We start from the raw sequence: 21,312 nt of genomic DNA on the forward strand, positions 1-21,312 counted from the left end.
AACAGTTGCAATTCGGAGGGCTGATGGTAAAAAAAACCCCAAAATAATGGTAAGGGACTTCTTGAGATCATCCAGTTCAATCTCTAGCAGTGACTGGAAGGAAACCACATTTTTTTCCATGACCATCTGATTTAAAGAAGTTTGGATTACTATGTATTTGTGTCCTAATCCTCCATCTGCCTCTCTTCCCATCTGTTTCCCTTACAACCACTCCCCCATCGCCCACAGCCCCTGCACCTCCTCTCTGGCTGTCGCAGCCTGGTTCCCCACCAGATCCCCCGGCCTCTGCCTTCTCCTGCCTCCCAGCTGCCTGCCTGCCATTTACACCATCTCCCTTCTTTATTCCCTCCAGAAATACTCTCCTCTCTGGGCAAAAGCAGCACGTACAGGAGTATTTCTAGTAGTCTGGAACTATGTGTCTGCGTACGGGTCGGTTGGGTGCTACCAGGGGAAGGGCAAACAAATTACTTTTTGCAAGTTACGTGCTTTGCAAATCTGCAAAGGGACATGATTTGGAAATACCTTGCTGATCTAGCAAAATTTATTGAAATTTGCCAAATGTTTCTAAAGTCTGTAATTCTAATTCACTGGTGCTTCAGAGCCCTCTATGCTGGAAGACCATTCCACTCCATGACAGAGAGCAACACGAGTGTGGTGCAGACAATGAACCAGAATCCAAGCCAAGGTCAAGTGCTAAGCCTCAGTGATCAAAATATACTATAAATCAGGGAAGATTAATTAGACTTGCTGCTTATCTTACTTTCTCTGGCTGAGGTGGGGCTATCTGTGGCTATTCATACCAAAATGCCCCCGTTTTTCTATTTTAAAAAGAAGACAATAAACTGTTGTTAAAAGGAAAAAAGAAGGAAATGTGTCTAAGCTAAGTGGTATTTCCTGGCTGGACATTTACTAATTTACTGTTTAATGATGACTAATATGATCTTGACGGAGTCAATTACAGATATATATGGTTTTGATTCCCTGTTAGATAAGGAAAAATACTCCGTTGTGCAGATCTGTGTGAATAAGCAGATCACCTGACAGATAATATGCTTCAGAGATAGACCAATTACCTCTTCAAAAAGTTAGTGGCTAGTGCTCTCACTATAATCAAGGTCTGCCGTCTTATTTACTAGATGCAAGTACACACAGATTTAACTTCTCCTAAACGAGTCACTGCTTTTGAAAGCTTTGTTCAAATTATTGTCCTTCTCCTGGAACTTCTGATGCCCAGCAGAGACACGGATACAGCACAGCAGACTGCATTATCCCACCTATACATATAGGCCCTACTCACTGACAGGGGCATTATCCCCTTATCTCAAAAAACTGAGCAGAGATAAACCTGCCATCCGAACAGAAAAATGTCCCGTATTCTCTAAATCAGGGTATCCCTTCAGCTATGAAACGTATCACTTTTGGTGACCAAGCACGAATTCTACACTTCTAATGCAGCAAAAGTGCTTTCAATCCACCTCAGCGCCTGGCTGCACGACGGCACCCATCAGCCCTGGGAACCGTGGACGAGCTGAGCCTTTGCGCCGAAGAAACTGGAACCGTGTCAGCATTAGGTGTTGTCATCAAGGTTTGTGTGTGTGGGCTGTGACAAACCCTTCTGAGGAGAGCACCCAGGCTGTTTCCAGAGATCACGTGCCAGCGGAGTCTTGAAGTACGTGTAAAGGTCACTGCTACTCAGCCAGTAGCTGTGAAATTGCTATATGTGCTCACTTATCAGTCACGGAGCGCGGGCACTACCCTGATAGCACAGCGGTGCGGCAGCAATCCGTGCGCAGCTCTGCGCGCTGCCAGGCTTCCTAGGAATCGATAGCAGGACGCTGCAGCGTCTGCAAACCGGGCTCGTGCCCCGGGAGGCCTGACCCAGCCCAGCCATCCCGCGCCTCTTCTCTCTGCCCCTACTCCTTCGTCCTTGGCCCGCAGGCAACGCTGCTTGCGTAAGCCACCTTGCCCCGGCAGCGGGGAAGGGCTGGGGGTAACCCACGCTCCCATCCCACTCCCCGGCAAAACAGCGGTACCCGAGCAGAGCTGTTGTGCCGCGGGGGCTGCGAGAGTACTGTCCCCTCCAAGGGAAAGGACGTGAGGAGAGATGTGCGGCGAGACCCCCGACTTCAGGCCAGGGGTCCTTACACTCTTGGTACCGTGCCCCCTTACACGGCAGCATCCCTCTGTGAGGCGATGTCTCAGCAGACGAGTCTCAGGCCCTCCGTGAGGTCAGCGTGGCACTAGAAGGGAAGTTAGAGAGGAAAAGAGAGATGCCCCTTCTCCCACACAGAGCCCCCCGAGATCCCTCTGCTTCTTGCCCAGGAGTTTAACACGATGGCTGTTACCAGTGTCATTTTTCATTTTAGCATGTATAGCCTGAAAATACACACGTCTGTTGCTAATTTAGACCTGGCACGCTGAGTTCACAAATGACTGGGACAGCAATTAAAGCGCATCCAGTAATGACATGGTGGCAGATGGAGACCTCACAAACAGACCTCACAAACGTGTAATGATTCCAGAGCTACCTCTTAATGTTAGCTTCACAATAGCTGCACAACACAGTATACAGAACCGCATTTTCCATGTGTATGGATATATAAAAAATGGAGAAGTAGGACCTGGAAGGTGAGGAAAGAGCAGGCGTCTCACAATCCCTTCCATCCTTACCAAAAAATCCTGAAGAAAGACAGTGTAAGTAAGTGAGCTAGCTACTCCAAGTAAGTTTTCTGGAGCCCATAACTGCAGACAGTTGCTGAAGCAACTACTGAGCAGAACTCCTGGCAATCTATGTCTGTTGGTGATGTGCTGCCAGAAAGCCAGGGCTTAGGAAGAGGGGACTCTGTCTGACTTTGGAGTCTGTTGTTCCCTGCGGTCGCAGATCTGGAGACAGTGTCCTGGGATCACCAATATTTACACGAGCGCTTGAGATCTGCTCGTATTTTGGGGGATCCTGGAAGTAGATACGGGTTTCTTCTGAAGGACTGCTGGCAAATTGTATTCTCTGACATGGACGGTCTACATGTAGGTATTTTCTAGAGTTACTCCAGAGGGATGTTTTTGGCATACCAATATTAAGTAAAATGTGTCAAGGGAATGTTGATAAGGCTTCAAAGCATAACTAAGAGGGGTGTGAAAGGTGTGGAAAAAATCCCCTTTTTAACTCTGATTTCACCCACATCCTACTTACTACTAAAAATTAAAATTAGTAGTAAAATTATATTTGATAACAGTGTACCTTTATGCCATCAGTGAATTTCTCTGGTTGTTTTGAGGAGGATGGGAAACGCTCTAGGAGATGTGACATTATGAAAAACGAAATCTTCCTCTGACATAAAATTTGCTTAATGTTTTTCTTCCTACTTAAAGCAGTATTATTTAAACCTTTTATTTTCTCAATAAAGTGTATGAGACTAGAGGAGGGTTGGTGCTGCTGGCTGGTGTTACAGAACTTCTAGGAGGTAATTATGGAGTTTGGTGAAAACAAATGTGTATGGCGGCACCCGAGTGACTTCAGTGGAGAGGGGAAGTCTGGAGGTACTCCTCATTTAGTTTTTAAATCAGACTCCCCTGAGGGTGTAACACCACAGCTTTGTTGCTGTGTGTGGAAGCTTTACACAGAAGTTCCTGAGATAAGCAGGATAAGATACTCTGTGTGTGTGCCCACGTGTGTGTGCGCATCCATGCGACGAGGAGGTCGCTGTATTTCGGGTATACAACAGGTAGAGGAAGGAAGGGGAGCTGCTCCCCTAGGAGCAGCGCCGTCTGCAACTCAGTTCATATTCCTGCCCCAACTACTAATTTCCATTAACACTTTCCACACAATAATTATAGCAATAATTTTGTTATATCTCATAACATCTCATAAAGCACATATATCTCACTCATAATAGTGACATGATTCACATGTACAGAACTAATGCCATCCTGTGATGAGAGAACTGAGATTCAGAGAGATGTTTAGTTTGCTGGTGTCAGATGTCACATCATCATCAAAACCATGATTAGGACCTCAGTTTTTCATTGCTAATTCCACTTCTAATGAGTTACTTCTCCTTTCAGTGAGGATAATGATAGAAACAAAAGAATCTACTCTGTAACTGTCATAACACAAAGCTGGCACTCAATTTATTATATTCTCATTCATCGAGGCACGGATGTGTGCCTAATACATAAAGCATTTGGTCCAGACATCACACTACTTTCATCATACGTGTGAATTTACCTACAAGGCCAGTTTCAAAAGAAGGAAGCTTAGGAAGAAATGGGAGGGAATGGTATTGTGTCAACAACCCCAGAATGCATGTAGTCACTTGCTACCCACAATGTGGTGGTGATAGGAAAAAATGAATGGCCTAATTTTTCAAGTTAACAGTCTTTCAAGTTATATGACAGCATTTAAAAAATCCCAAGCATGGGATTCAAATCATTCATTACCCACCCTTTCTCACAATTTCAATGATCTTACTCATTTTGGTACATTAATTTTATCTTCTCCGCCTTGGCATTTTTCTTTTAGGCCCTCAATAATCCTTGCTTCACATCTTGCCTCATTCTCACTTAGCACTTTTTGATTGATAAAAATAAAATAAAATAAAATAAAATAAAATAAAATAAAAATTAAAAAAATCATATAGTTATGTTCTGTGTAATCTAAGGCCCATGTAAAATTATATCTCTTCACTGATAATGAGCACAGCAGATCTTAAAATCAAGGTGCAAGAAATTCCCTAGAAAGAACGTAATCTGGTCCTTCATAAAGGTTCATTTTAATGTCATATGGTTACAGGTTGCCTTGAACTAGCAGGTTTTATATCACTTGCAATATTTTTGATTGGGTTAGCTGATAAACATCAAATCCTTCCTTGAATCTTACTAGATCTTGCTAAATCAGTGTTACACGTTACCTGTTTTCCGAGCCACCTTCTTATTTCCTCTCCTTAGTGATCCCCTCCTCTCTTTCTAACATGTTTTTTTTTTTTGGCTGGGTCTGGCACTGGAGTATTTGAACCCACTTAAACCTTTTAGCACTGTTGTCACAGAGAGTCTTTCAGCTTTGGAAATCTTACCCTTGTTATATCCCTGCAGCTGTGATATTTATCCACTGTTGCATAAGGCAGGGTGGTTGTGGTTTAAAATGTGTGTAGCCGCAGGCAAGATGCCAAAGTCTACAGGGTTTAGGCTGTCCCCAGCTAATTGAACTCTCTGCTAAACTGGCGGGTTATCAAAGTAGCTGGGGTTTGACATCTCAGAAATCTTGTAATAGCATAGGCCTAAATCACGGGAAAGTTAAGGCTGGTGGGGATAAAAGGGAATAATTTAGGTTGTTTGGGGATGTTTTTTGTGTTTTTTATGCCCTTCCCACAGGTAGTTTCTTATTGTGCTGATAATTATTTATTTGAAAACTTACTTTGGCTCTTGTCTTTTGAGCTATTTGAGCGGTTCAACAGCTGCAAAAGTCTCCAGTGACCACCAGTGAAAAGGGGTTCAGTGTGGAGCTTGAGCATCTCCAATTATTTCCCCTACTCATGTGCGCAGAGGGGAGCATCCCTTAGCGCGGCCCGGGCAGTAGTAAGCTTGCCTTGGGATTCATCCTGGAGAGTAGGGCAAGGCACCCTCCACCCCAGCGCCGTCCGGGAGCTGGCACAGCCAGCGAGGCTTTGCTAGGAGAGGGTACGTGGGCCGATGCTGCCCTGGAGGGTCCGGGTGATGCCAGGACTCCATAAACACCGGCAGCTCCGGAGGAAGAGTCTCAGCCCCTTCAAAGCGCCGTGGCTAATCCTGACCCTGACGGTGGAGTCCGGCAATTTGTCACTCCCTCTGCCTTTCCTTGCCCGTCCTGCAGAGACAGGGCTGCTGCCCGGAGGGCTGGGATCTCTTGCTGGTTGCAGTTCCTGTGGTATGCGAAAGATTCCCCAGATGAAGCGTAAAGGAGCTCACAAACACAGCTGTAAAATTAAGTGCTGTGGTGCCATAAATATCTGTTTTTAATAGCGCACACTGTATTAAGTTTCCCTCTTGAATGAACAACTTATTTACAGCCTCAACACCAAGTTAATGACTTCTTCTGTCTAGAAATTAGGCGTATTTGTATAGTTTCACTGTGCTTATGGCAAATGTTTTCAATCCTCATTATTGCTCAGAAAATTCAATTATCTTGTGATTCAGAATTTTCCTGCCCTTTAGGTAGTGAAGGACAACAGACAGGACCATCAAGTCCTTTAATTTCTCATTTGTGTAAATATTAATCTATTGTATTTCCTAAGTATCCTCAGCAGTTGCGGTAGAATTTATTCCGTCTCATCACTCTGCCCCAGCTGTGCTTGGCACTTTCATGTGTGAGCGCCTAACAAGTACTTCATTACTGTTGCTGATTTTTTTTATATCTATGGCTATTTCTACAGAAATGATTAGGAAATACATCTGGATAATGAAATTTAAGTGTAAGCTATGTATGATTACTCAGAATTGCTTTACAGTGTCAGACATCCCATTATCTGTGTTTTAATGGAACATACACCCTCTTCAGCCGCACCCTGGAGGGTGTTGTCCGCAAAGGTCCCAAGAGAGTCCGTTCATTCATGGACAAATATCACGATGATATACAACAGGCCTGGGCCAACACCAAAAAAAGAAGGAAAAATGAGCCGGTTTTCTGGAAATGACTATCGTTATCTTCACTTCATCTTGTGTTTTCCAAGGCTTGTTACACTTCTTTAGTATCTGCTGGACCAAAGGGGAGGAAAGCGATAGGGGCTTTCTATTTTTATTTTCAGAAATCTGACTTGGTTAGCATGCAAATCCAGTATCTCTGTGCACTTCTTGTTGTTCTAACCGTCAGGCTATCCATGATATCATAATATGCTGGCCAATAATATAGGTGACTCAATAGGAAAGATTTGCAGACTGACTTGGTGATACTTGGCTTGTCTTTTGAAGTACAACTTAATGGACACGTGATTAAAAGCTTTCATGATTGCAGAGGAAGCTTGAGCGTGTGATTCAAGTGCAAAAATATATGAAAGAGAGCTCAATATATTTTGTTTTATTGTAGCTGTGGCAAATTTTATATTATCATGGGTTTGAAGCACTGATGTATTAATTTTATTTTTACATTTGAGATTGAAAATGCTATTGTTAGCAATGCCAACTATAATGTCTCCATTAATGCTCTCCTTCTAGTAAATGTAGAAATTGAGAGGTAAAAATATACTGACGAAGTCAAAACAAAAATATAAACTGAATTTGGACAGAGAGTAAATAATTTCCGCTTTAGCAGTAAAGATGACTTGTACTCTTATAGAAACCGGCAATGGCAAAAACTAATGTAGCATAGTTAGAAGGGAAGCCTAAATACAAAGTGTTAAGTGAATCATATGTATTCAAAACAGAGAGGAACATATTCACAGATCTGGTTATAAAAACACCCAGAGCTTGCAAATATTCCATATGGTCTCTGTTTTATATCTGTGACTACTTTCAAGGAATAAATGACACTATCTGTACAGTATAAATAAAGCAGAAAAATAAATGTCTGCTGAATCAAACTATATCAGACTATATTTATGTCATATAAACTTAACAGTAAGTGTCTACTGGATCAGATCCCTGCAGCAATATTGGAGGACAAAGTTTCATTGTATTATTTGTGGCTATAGAGGGGCTGTATATTAACTTTAAATTTACCTGCCTTACAAAAATAAGCAAACTGGTTTAAAAAAAAAAACAATCAGATGTGAAACTACTCCCTAGCTGCAGAATCTGTGAGTTTCAGAAAGTGGCCAGGAGCTATGGAAACAACTTTTTTATAGAAGTAAGCTTTAAGACACTTAAAGCTGTATGCCAAGGTGATGTGTTACAAGGTAGACTGCTTTACAATAACACTCCTGAGACCACTTACACACGTGTGAGTGTGAGAGTTGGTGCAATTTACTCACCAAAATCCCGAATCTGCTATGTTACAGGAATACAGCTCCACCTATTTAAAACAGGGGTCTCCACCTCAACAACACAAAACTTTCCTTCCTTTAGTACACTGTCACTATATTAGGACCAACTGAAAAAGGAGGACATGGCCGTGTAAATACACCATGTAATTTCACCTATACAGCCACAGGGGATGGAATATAAAAGGGTAGGTAGGACACATTTCTATGAAAATAGAGATTTGATGAAATTCATTTGCTGTCAAACAAAACCAGGGAGATGAAGGAAGAGGTGGCTCTTGTGAGAGAACGTGGAAAACTGAAATGCATTCCCACCTTACTTTAATTTTCATCTTCTCACAACTTTTGCTTCTAACAGATTTTAGTCATGCAGCGGACCCCAGCCATAAACACAAGTTAGGAGTCTTAGCTCAGGAGAGGCATGCTGAGTCCAGAGGCTTGCTGAGATGTGGAGGCCCTTTTAAGTCGGCTGTACAGCTCCCTCTGACTTTCTGAGGAAACAAACTGTGCAACTTGCCCCTTCTGTTTGCTGGCAAGACAGTCTGTAATCCTTATGAAAGTGGTTGCAGCAGAGAGGCACACCGGCTGGCTCACAAAGCCTTCACCACTTGTCCACCAAAATAAAGCTGATGGAGACCACAGCTTCACCAGCTGAGAGCTGAACACTAGTCAGCAGGCTAAGGTGGTGTGTGGAGATCCGAAAAATGAACTCAATCAGCTGTTCACAGGCAAGGGGAGGGGGAGATGGAAAGCATGAAACCCCACGAGAAGTAAGGCAAAATGATGGAAGTGGAAAAGAAAGGCTGAAAGATTTTACAAAGGAATATTCAATGAAAGGTAGAAAAAGGAAAAGCCTGGCAATGTTTTTGTAATAGAACGGGAATTGTTTGTTTGCAGGACTCGTCAAGATGAGCCAGGAGAGCCCATGGATTGCTTGCATGCAGTCATGTTCATACAGAGCAATGTGTGCATCCAAGTAAAGCATCAGCAAATCTGAAGAACTTTGGGCTTCAGAGGTTTGTCATTTTCTGGCCATCGGGAAGCCCTTTTTGGGGATCTTCTCAAATGAAAATGTGAACAGTTGGAGGAAGGAGTCTAGACATGAGGAAAAGGACCCAGGTACCTGGTCCACATGTTGGAACTATGGGCAAGACATTAATACCAAACAGCATTATCTGCATTCTTGACTAGACAGCCATAAAATATTTATGGATCCAGAAAACAGGTCCATTAATAGAAGTTGAATACGTGGTTGTGACAGGGCATTTGCTTAGACGCTTTCATAGTAGTTGTCTCTAAATCTGTCAACAATAACCTGGAAAGATGCTGAGCACTTCTGCTGGGTACCTTCTTTTTCTTCAGAAGTATTAAGATATCATGCCTGAACAAGCCAGGATTGGACCTTAGATTTCTGTCTGTTGAGAATAGCTTGCACTGCCATCAATATTGTTGTGTGGTGAGAAACAGCCTGCAAGTATTCCAACTGAAACTAAAAAAAAAAAATAAGGCTAGGTCCCTCAATATTACTTGGTGAAAGATTTTAAGACACAAATAGGGAAAAATCTACCAGTGCTGCGTCATAGCATTTTTACCAGAGCCCTTGTAAATCAAGCCTTGATTATTCTTTCATTTTATATTGAAGGGCGCTGCCACTTGGACATTAGCCATACTTTTCACTTCAGCAACTTGTCTGTGGCTGAATTACTGTCAAAACCTTAAATGTGCCAAAGGACTTTTCTCCCCATCAGTTTTCCTTACGAGATCTTCCACAGTCTGTGTAGAAAGCCTTTGCCCAGCAGAGGCAATGACAACCTTGAACCAGGCAACAAATAGTCAGTGTGGTGTTTTCACTTACACACATCCCAGAAAATGTGTGGCCAGGATGATGGAAAAGGGCAGGATCATCCTAGCTTCCCCAAGCCCCAGAAGGAGGCAGAGTCCTGGTTATGGTGGAGAGAGAAAGGCTAGGGCTTACATTCCCAAATGGAAGAAACTGAAGCAAGCCCATGGCAGGGAGCACCTTTTCAGGACAAGAGAAGTCTTGCTAGATGTGCAAGTCCATGGCAGGCGTACAGTCCTCGGTCACTTTGCTTGTGAGAGATCAGGGTGTGCTACTGTACCGACTCTCTCCCAGTAGCCGCAGGACCGTACTCCGTAGTGTTGTGACGGTGGTTCTTTTATTTGGGTGTTGATACCTTACAGGCAGGTCAGCGCACCTGAATTGACCTTCCCACGGTCAAAATATGGATTTTCTGCAGGGTATCAGTCCGAACTAGAAACAACTGTGAACTCGAGGGACAAATAATGACTAAATGGTTGATATTCTGTCTGTCAGACCCTAGGAAAAAACCCAACAGCCTGGACTGGAGCAGCACTGAAGATGGTATGCCGGACACAAAGTGCGGTAATTGTGGCATTGTTGAGACAGCCTCCACTCCAGACTGGCTCCTGTGGAGCAACAGATCACTCATTAAAATGACTTGCATCTCCACTGAATTTTAATTAACAAAAGTGCGAGGAGCAGGTGTTAACTTCTTTTATAGACTCATTATAGTCCCTCAGGACTCCCTAGGCACAGTTAGATACAGTTACCGAATGTTTAGAAGTTCCTGATTTTGACCCTTTTTGTCTCATTTACAGACTTGTATTTGTAGCAGGTATTTATTCATATTAATTTAAGGATATTGCTTTGATGCCAGGCATTCAAACCCCAGGAGCTGCAGGACAAGTCCACCAACAGGACTTCAGTGGGGAAGGATGCTGTTTCTGTCTGCAGCTAACTTGTGGAGAGACTGTTAGCTCCATCCCGCCTCCAGCTCAGCATTTGCCTTTCCCCTCTATGTCTTCAGGGATGCTACCATTCACCTACTGGCATAGCTGCTATCTAGCAGCTGCCCAACCCAAACCATCTGAAATTGCCCAGGTTAGTATACACAGAGGTCTTAATTATTTTTTAATAATTTAATTAACAGAGGTCTCTTCTAGCCTGTATTGTTTTGAATGAAATGATTTAGAGAGCAAATGCATGAGCAGCTATAAACCACAAAGTAACAGGACAGTAATGTCAGGGGCGGTTTTGTGTGCGTGATGCGTGGAGAGATGCTGAGAGCAGTAAATTCTTCATAGAGCCAAAATAGGGTATGTGACCAAGGTGTTTGGCTCAGTTTTTTAACACTTATTCAATGCTTTCACTGAATAGTAAAGTCAGCAGCCCCTAAATTACTTAGGCTTGCCATCTACTTCTAGTACAGGCATAAGTGCTAGAAGCTGGAGCTCTCAGGTACCAACCAGGTACCTATCTCTGATCTGGCTTCTAAACCTGAAAAAGAATCTCTATTATTTTCTAGAGTTAAGTGCCTGTCAGCTTGGCCTTTCTCACAGAGAGACATTCACCTAGACCGCTTGTAAAACCGTAAATGGAGATTTGTTCTTCATTTTTCCAAATGAAGGGTCTTGAACCTGCATATCCTGCACTACCATCACATGTTCTGCTCACCAGGTTACCTGCAGGGCTGACTTTCCTCTGACCCAGCGCACTGTTAAACAATCAAGGAGCTCCGGGAGCAGATGTTGAGAATGTACCACCCTAGGTCGTGCTGAGGAGCATGTCCTGGTGGTGGTGGTGGTGGTGGGCTTGTGATCAAGTTCTTGGCCTAGATGAGCAGAGTGGGGATGTGAAGACATCTTCTACCTGCACAATGAATCCCACAGCCACTCTTCTGTTGAGCTGACATTCATCTCTCAAAACTTTGGCACCTATCAGACGATTCTGAGCATTACTTCAGGTTCCATGTACACTAAGCAATATTGTAGATGTAATAGACACCTTTAGAGAATAATTCAGATCTTGGTCTTTCTGTGATGAGTACAAAGAAGCCTAGTGTGACCACACTCATAATTAAAATGCCTCAGTTAAATATCTAGAGTTAAGGAGGAATTCAGGCTCTGGTGCCTGAAAATAGATAGTCTCTAGAAGTTGTCATCCTTGACTTCCAGACTAAACTTGACCCAACAGGCATGTTTTGAGTATGTCTGTAGGCTCTATTGTATGCATTTCATAGCTGAAGGTGTGCTATTTTGATAGCTCCATCAGGGCTTCAGTGCTGAACTGTTCTAGAGACCGAGGAGCCACGCAGACAGCCAGCATTACGGGGTTACTAGACCCGGACTCCTTGTTACTGCACAGAAATGACGCAATGTGGAATTTAGGGACCAGTAATGGGTGGAGCAGTAAGACCTGTTATGATTTAACCTTTTACCACTGGCAGTAAATGCCCTTGTATGTATGTATTTTATAATGACTGGGCAGGACACAGTGCACAAAGGATGTTGAAGCAGGGTTTTACAGTAGCTAATAGATACCATTTGCTGTAAAGAGAGCTCAACAAAGGCCCTGAGATGAAAAAACCCACCCATCAGTCCACACAAATCATGTTCAAATTGTAATCACTCCAGTAAAAACTTTAGTAGGAGACAACATCACATTACTATATATGAAGATATGACTGTGATTCTCTATTTTACAGGAAGCCAGTTCTGGGCTAGACCATGCTGGGTGCTGCATTGTCTAATGACTTGCAAGGTCAAGTTTTCAAGGTTTAAAGTGTTTTCCGTCCTATTAGGATAAATAGGGATCAGCAGGTTTCTTCGAATACATTGGAAGCATTAAAGCTATTATAACTAAAGCCATTGATGATTAACTGTAAACATACAGAATCCTTGCAGCTGGCATGTAGAAGTAAAGGAAAAACCCCTGCAGAAATAGTAAAACTTCTCTGATCTATAAGACAATTTGATTACCATCTGGGGAGGCTGCACAGTCATTATCAGGCAGAGCAGAAATATTACTTTAAGCTCCTTAATCCCAGAGAATCATAATGGAAATATGGAAGTTGATAATGACAAGTACAAAAGAAAAGATAAAAGACGTTTTCAGAACATGGCAAGTGAGAAACTCTGCCAAGTACAGATCTGGCCTTCAAAACCTGGCAATATCTCACAAAATTTACTGACTTTAAAGGGCTCCTGATGACTTTAATTTCGCCCACTTGATCTGTAGTGAGCTCTTTGGAACTGCCGTGACTTCGCCAAAAGGTGTCTGAAGCCTTTTGATTCTTCACTCGAGGATTTTAGTTCTGCAGTCTTGTCTTTACCCAGAACCTGCCTAGCATCCTGAGAGCAGCACTGGGGCAGGCGGTGCTGGCAGACACTGAGCCAGGCACTGGCTGTTTTAACTGCATTGCCTCTCACTGCTCAAGACAGATAAAAACAAATCACAATATCAAAACCACCATCTGCCATAGAAGTTTTGTCCCCGTAATGAGGTAGGTATATGAAGGAAATGCCTACTGCAGTGACTATGTGAATGCAGCTCATTTCACTCTGTTAGGCGGGAGCATGCAGAGAAGATCTCTCCCTTTACTTCACGCAAGCAAGCAGTGGGGAAAAAGTTTGTCAGAAGTTGAGAAAACCCCCCGTTATCTGAGATTCAGAGGAAAGGGACTGAATTCTGCTCCTCATTAGAGCAGTTCAATTCTAGAGGAAATCAAGGAGGTGTTGGGAAGGTGCTGCGTTTCACCAAGATCTCAGTTCAGATTTTATTTAAACATACACTTTATCTTCAGTTCAGTGCTACTTAACAGGATATACCTTGCCAAGGCCGTTGAACATGTTTGAGGGATTGCAGGAAGGGCTCCCCACAGCTGCTGAGGAGCTGGCCAAGCAGCCAGATGAATGAACCTAGAAAAGGGAGAAGCCCATCGCAATAGAAACTGGTGCTGCAGGAGCCCCTGTTGTGACCCTGCCGGCCCATCTTGCCCATTCAAGTTAATGACTTGAGCAGTTTCCGAGGTCACTTGGCTCTAGGTCCTGGCCTAGACTGACACATGTAACACTAGTTCTAGTACCACCAAACCACAGGCGAGTCAGGCTAAAATGCGTAGCATCTTTCTACTGTGTAGTCAGGTCTTTTTTGTTCAATAGATAGTGTGAAGGTACCAGTAAATACTGCAGGATATGTACCAGCACCAACACATAGGTATGCCTGCATTATACACTGACTGTTCTGGTGTTTTGAAGATTTACACAGGTAAAGATGGCAGTGGAGTTTGAAAGATGGAGTTTGGCTCAGTAAAGGCAAGCTCCATGAAGAGCTAATTGCTAGTGCACGCTAAGTACTTACTATAACATGGCTGTTTTAAATTCATCAGAGAAAATCACTGCCCTAGAGAAGAGGCTTGCTCTACCCCTGCTGCAATCAATAGATCTTTCGCTGTTGGAATTGACAAAAACATTAAGATAATAACATTGATATTTTGAAGATTCAGCCTGAATGTGGAACAAACATCTCTCAGATTTCCAAAAGTTGCTTCTACGATGAAACAGAAACTTCTCAGGTCACCTGAAAGAAAGGCTGATGTGGAGTAGAGCAGGTACAGATAGTCATAACAGTGAGGTAAAACAACCCAGATGCAAGGCTAGCAGGCAAACAAAAAGGTAAGACTATATTTTTCATGTGGGTCTACAGAGGCTTGTTTAGCAGTTTGACTCGATGCCAAATAGCTCACTGCACCTCTAAAAAATTGCTTTACTCTAAAAAAGTAATCTGAAAGATCCCTGGACTGCAGTCAACTTAATATCACACATATCTGCATCTTCAAAGCATTCTCTTTGGCTCAGCATAGCAACAGAAGCATAACTATTAGTGGTTATTTCAAACTTGAGGTAATTGGATGCCCCACTACCCCACCCACTAAGCAAATAAATTGACTTTGATGTCCCTTTAATATGTCACAGAAGAGAAAAATAAAGTCCTTATATTTAACTGTGTGAAAGATATTATTCTGAAGATTAACATTTTCAAATGAATACTAAGCGTAAAAATAGTATTCGTAGTCCATTCTTTCAGCTCCTTGCTATATTTGTAATATAGCATCTCCGATGACAAAGCTGACTTGTCAAGGCATTTCCCTTCAAATAGGGAAATCTTTTTTATTATAGCCAGTTATTCCAAAGATACTCACTGAGATGGACTTGATCATGGTGGCCATCTACCCTGCAAGGCTCAAACCTGAATCACTGTTCAACATCTGTGGAGTTACACGGGAGACGAGGAGTTATAACTCATTGGACACTGGTACATCATACTGCAGCTTCACTTAAAGGTTAAAGGGATGCAATAATAGCTGACATTACTGCTCTGTATGTCAGAGTATTTATTTTTTTGCAGCACAGTTCCAGTCTCTCTACCTGTAGCTTAAAGTATACCCTGGTTCCACTCTAAACTCCATGTGCTGCTGGGCAGACGTTGAGCAGGAAACAACACTTCTCGCTGTACTTGTTCCCCAGCCTGATTATTTCAATCCTATCACCAATTCCAGGGCCATTCATGTCTGTATTAGGAGGTGGAAGTCACCTCGACAATTAGGTCCTTTGCTATTTTAATGGTAAGTAATGGGACTAAGGTAAATATATGGGGGTAAAAAGTCCTACATTATGAATCAGCCTTAATGTAGTAGGAACACTTCAATGCTTATTCAGGCAAAATGTCACAGCTGATGTGATAATTCTAGAGTAAACCATTGACTGCAACATGTGCTCTCACCGGAATTCAAACACGGTAATTCTTTTATTGTCATAATCTGTAAATGTTAATGTGTATAAGCAAGCGATGCTTCCATGTCAATCTCAACTCTCTTCTTTCACATACCTAGAGATGCTAGATATATCTTAAATAATGAAAAATGTACCTTGGTACCTGTTTTAGTCTGCATTCCCCTTGTTTTTTCCCAAGATTACATGGATTGTATATGGTGTTAGAAAAAACTTATTCAAAGAACTCATTTAAATAAAGATCAATTTGCAAATTGTACCAATGACTTTGTACAGACATATGTGTGTACATGGACATGTAAAAAATAGAAAACACACAAGAAAATTTCTACTCGATACATTTGAAAAATATTAAGATTTGGAAAACGTTAAGACATCTGGGTGTACAGCACATGTAAACCATTTTGTGGTGAAACCAGAAGTGATGAATTGCACATTTGCTGGTATCAGTACAGTATAACAAAGTCAGCTCTTTCCTTTTCATCAATATAGCTGATGCTTCAGTAATAGGCTTTGATTAAAAAAAACCCCAAACATAAAAACCCAGTTCATGCCTTAAAAACATTTGTGTACAGAACAATAACAGTAACAGCATGTGGATTTAAATGAGCTACAAAAAAAAAAAATCTTAACAGAAGCAGAGTTGTAATACACCGATCATTGATCATCTTAATACCAAAGACATCTGGCTGCATTTTGCATCTACTAATATTAATGATGTGATTTTAAATCCTTCAGCTTTAAGGTTGTGCAGCCCTGGAATTCCAGACCCAAGATTATATATTATATCATTTACATACAATTATATTCCTTAGATAATCATTTCACTCAAAACCAAATGCTGACATTTTCAGTATTTATGTACAGCTCCTGACCCGTCTTTCATGTAAAGCTCCATGCCAGGAAAAACCTTACATAGAAATTCAGGGACATTGACTGTAAGTACAGCAGCAGCATATTATACAGAAACAGATAATCACACTGTCTCACTAAATGTAATGTCATCATCTAAATTAGGAGCTTTGTCAATATACTGAAAAGTCTCCTAAATTAGATATGCCAGATCTTCTTTTTGAGGATCCTCTTATCATCTACGGAAGCCAAACTCCATACTGAGTGACAATTTCCCATCATACCTCTACATATCTTATCTGAAGGAGCAAGAATTCACAAAACTTTAGCTGGGGATACAGAGTGTGTTGAGTTTAAGGATCTTTGGCAAATCCTAAATGTGGTGCCATGAATTTCTAGCCCTACTTCTATATAGGGCAGCCCCTCTGTGTGCTACTAAGGCCAGTAAAATAGTGATTAGTTCTGTGCTATAATTAATTTATTTCCTGACATTGCTTGCATCTTCCTTTCCCAAAGGCAGTAGAAGCTAGTGGAGGATTATATGTAAAATTGTGAAGGGGGAAGCATGCCACAGAGCTCGGCGGATCCTTCGTTAGGCTCGTACTTACCTGGTTCTGACTCCCTTCTCTAGTGCGTGGTGGGAGAGAGTGGTGCTTTGCTTGCCTGCTCCATGACTGGATTCGTAAAAATCCATATCTGGATAACTTGTAGGGAGAACAGTCTTATGGGGTGCCATTAACCCGTCATCCAGCTGCTAAGCCTGGATCGTGCTCGGTTTCCCATCAGGCCACCGCAACTGTGAACGAGCGTGCTGCCAACGCTGTGGCAGGGGATCAGCAGACTGTGGGGTCTCTCCCTGGGGTTCCACCCAGAGTGGGTCTGCAAACATCGGTGATGTAGCTGGGCTACAGCATGACACTGGCACTCAGAGAAGGTCTTGTCTCTGCCAAGCTCGAGATGCAGGCAGTATATCCTGCTCCCATCACATCACACGCTCCTCATGAGAAATTAAAAACCAGATCCCAAAGTTCTTATGTGTGGTTGCAAAGGGGATTTTTCTTCTGTTTGTGGTACTGGCTTCACACATTGGCAAGTATTTTACAAAAAATCATAAAAGAAATGGCACTTCCATGCAGGGAGAATACTTGTTTGGCTTACAGGTCAAGGTAGACACTGAAGTACATATCTAAGCAGTCTTCCTGCATATGGCCAGTCTCCTAAACTGGGACCATAAATAAGGTTATGTTAACATATTCACTATATTTACATGTTCCATCAAGACAGTTATAATCAGTCTCAAGTCTAAGTAATCTATCCCTATATCTGCTTTAGAACATGCAAAAAATAGAGTAGACATCTGTTCCATCTAAGATACAAAGAAGGGGTGTGTTTTCACTAAAAACACTAGAGTTCAAAACTTGACACCATCAGTAAAATGGTAATAGACATTTTCAAGTTGTATAAACCAAGTGTCTAAATAGAAAAGGTTTGATATTGAAGGGGAACCCATCCACATAAAATAAAACTCTTTAAAATGGAATGTAGCCAGTTTCTAAATACATTCAAATATTACAGTGTCTCTATAAATAGAAAACTAGATAGTGCTGAAGAGCTAAAGCAGTCCTTTCCAAATCATTCAAGTGTATATATTTCTCTCTCTTTACTATCATTAATACACAGTTGCTTGAGCTACAGCTGTTCTAGCCTTTGGCAACAGTTCAAGTAACTTCCCCTCTTCTCTCCTTTGCAACCCTACATCTTCCATTTTGACACCACAGAGTTGCCAGGGCATATCTTGATTTCATAAAGTTTTAGGAAAAATGCCACATGTCCCAGACTCTGTTGGGGTGTGTGCAGCCAATCAAGGAAGCATGTCATAAATTCACCATGGTCCTTCAATTGTCACTCAGCTAGTGGCACATCTCTAGGCCCAGCATTATATCCAAGAGAGGCTATGTGCTGACAAGTTCCCTCTTACTTGCACAGAGCCTGCTGAGAAGGATTTCAGAATAAACTTGATTTATTGGGCCTCGGACATGATATGGGGACTGAGAATTTGTTGCATAGTCCTGCAGTTGTGATGGCTTGCTTTGACTGCCAAGATATTTCCCCAGTGTATAGTGCCTTGATAACGTCATTGTTATGTGCGGACTTTCTTCAGAGGGATTGGATTTCACCACCTGCAAAAGAAGTGACACATGTGAGTGCTTTCTGCCTGCACCTAGAAAGACACAGAGCTGTGTGTACAAAAATGCTGAGACAGTTCTCCACAAAGCAGGTCCTGATACTCTTACGTTGAGCTGCAAGTTGCTCGCAAACAGTATTTTAGTGGGCCAACTTGCTATGTTACATACTAATTGAAATGCAAGATCTTATTCACTTAAGCCTTGAAATCTAAATGTACAGGCCCATTACACTCAGTTGGCTGACTCTGTAATGCCTTTGTATATTAGACTTTGTTCTCTTCATTAAGGGCGATTTATCTGAACAACAAAATTCATACTTAACAGCTCGTCTGTATTTTTGCCATGGGAAAAGATAAACTCAGGACAGCCCTGACTTGCAGGAAGGTTTAAATCCTGCTCTGATCCCAAGCACTTGAGGAACATGCTGTGTCTCAGCTGTGAGCCCTGCAAGAATGTCTCACTCTCAGGTCTTGATGCAAACCTGGCCCAGCTCCACATTGAGATGAAAACACTCATGTGTCATGTTTCTCCAAGAAGGGAATTAAGGTGCAATTTAACATCCCTCTCCCCGGGGCATCACACTGACATAACCACAATGTGGTTCAGCAACTTAGTGCAGAAGAATGCTCTTCCTTGGGCCCCCCAAATATGTATAAAGCTCTGGGATTATCATGTTCAATTTGTATGGAATAAACAAATACCCATGGACTAATGAGAGAGAAAGTGAAAGGTTGTCGGAGCCTAATGACTGGGGGGGTGGTCTCCTGTGAGGTGCTGAAGGTCTCGTCTCAGTGAACACACAGTCACTGATGAATAATGAAGCAACTTCAAGAGAGACAAAACCTCAAAACCTTGCACAGATGCAGGACAGAGGACCCCAACCCAGGCGTTGGCAAACCCAGACAAAGCAGAAAAGGGGCCAAGTGGTTAACTTATTTTTAAAAGAGTAAATACATGCTGACTTGATAGCTCAGATACCCATCACTTTTCCTGCTCTATCAATCACAGCAGACACTTGAAAAAGCAGACTTCATTTATTAATGCTTATATTTATGCAGAAGCATATTAGCTTTTAAAAAATATAATGTATATTTACTGTCACTGAACAGCCAATCAGAAACAATGTTTATACATAGGGCAGCTCATAATGAAGCAGCTCATACAAAATTAAATGTGAGTGAAGGAATAACATGTGCAAAGGCTTGAAAGACTGGGCAGAGAAGCTATGAGGGAGCTGGCTGAACTAAAAAAAGACCAGGAATTATCCATGTAGAAAATTAATATATCCTCTGATCAATTTGATACAGCTAAGCCAAGGGCTGTTATTTGTTTTCAGGCAATTACTGGAGGTTCATTTTTCTAAATTAGTGCCTTAGATCTTACAACTATTTCAAAACGATGCCACCTTGAACCAGTCACCCAAACTGCATTCCTGTTAGGCATAATCTCCCAGGAATGCAATCTAATGTTCATCCAGCAGTCAGCCACTGATTAAGATACCAAAATCCCAAGGTTGCTAGTTTTTATGTTGTGACCATGATTTCATTGCCATTAAACTAGGAAATAAATCTGAATTAAAAAATAGGTTCCATAAAGGTCTTTATAACTGCTGGCCAATCTACATCTCCATAAGCATTTGTGAAGAATGACATAATTGAAAAATCAACTTTGCATGTGTGCACAGAACTAGAAGTATGTTTGGGCAGAAAGTGCCAGAGTTATGCAAGATCTGTTGTCCCAGATCAACATATTCCCTTTGTGAGTCCAGATCCCTTGGCAATCTGAGAGAAGGTTGTAAGGTCTACAGAGCTGCGGACTTCTATGCTATCCGGGTGGCCCGAGGGCCTCTGATGTGCATTGGTGGGAATTCAAATAATTTACCGGAACAATCAGGGGAAATAGCTTTCTGTTTTGCCAGCTAGTGAGAACTAAATGCTAACTGCTGAATGCATTTCAATTCTTGTTTTCTGACCGCACAGAATGGCCAGCCCTCTGTTCTCGCATGGCCGTGCTTTAGCTCAGGTGGCATTTACAGAGGGATGGTGTCTTCCTGGAGTTTAGGAGGTCATTTTTTAAGAGAAAGAAAGTGAAAGTACAAAGCAGTAGATTTAATCCATCTCATCTGTTTTCTTAAAACATGAAAAGCGCTGGGGTTTTACACAGTGTTCTTGGCTTCGTCCTTGGAGGCAAAATGCCATATTCCTAGCACAAACTGCTTCAGCACCTGATGAAACTCCATTTGCCAGGTTGCAGAAATAAACTGATGACGAAACTGTTAAAACTAACGAGGTATCAAAAGCATTCAAGGACTTTCTTTTTGCTTTCCTCAAGGATCGGGTCTGGTTTTTGGTGGCTGATAGATTCTCCTGGGCACATCTATGCCTCTTTCAGGTGCAACGACCTCTTAAGCCTCATTAACAAGAGCTCTGTGAGCCTTGTTCTCCCCTGATCCTCCCTAGAAACACATACTCTCTGTTGAGATTCCTCCGGCAGAGAAACAAGGCCAAATCTGCACATGAGCTCATACAAAATGATGGAGGAGTGCATGAAAAATGCTGATGACCGATCACGCCCTGCTGTTTTCCACCCAATTCCATACCAAGCATCTGAAATATTTCACTTTGAAGCTCTCCGTTTCGCTCAAAAGCTCTGTGGAAATGGTGAGCATCAGCAATGACCCACGAAGACACCAACATCTGGGTTCTAGACAAAAAAGG

The 21,312-nt window shown here is 42.2% G+C and overlaps 1 protein-coding gene across 3 annotated transcripts in view; it reads right to left on the minus strand.

Annotated features, from left to right (window-relative positions):
- Positions 1-15,554: 15,554 nt before the first annotated feature.
- Positions 15,555-21,312, minus strand: part of CPED1 (cadherin like and PC-esterase domain containing 1) — a 185,282-nt gene continuing 179,524 nt past the window's right edge. For all 3 annotated transcript variants that reach the window (XM_041123298.1, XM_030014960.2, XM_030014959.2), the window contains one exon: positions 15,555-18,589. In XM_041123298.1, coding sequence (XP_040979232.1) covers positions 18,362-18,589 — 228 coding nt within the window. In that variant the 3' untranslated portion in view covers positions 15,555-18,361. The remainder of the gene's footprint in view (positions 18,590-21,312) is intronic.

The sequence above is a fragment of the Aquila chrysaetos genome, chromosome 5 (assembly GCF_900496995.4).
Source record: "Aquila chrysaetos chrysaetos chromosome 5, bAquChr1.4, whole genome shotgun sequence".
Taxonomy (NCBI): domain Eukaryota; kingdom Metazoa; phylum Chordata; class Aves; order Accipitriformes; family Accipitridae; genus Aquila; species Aquila chrysaetos.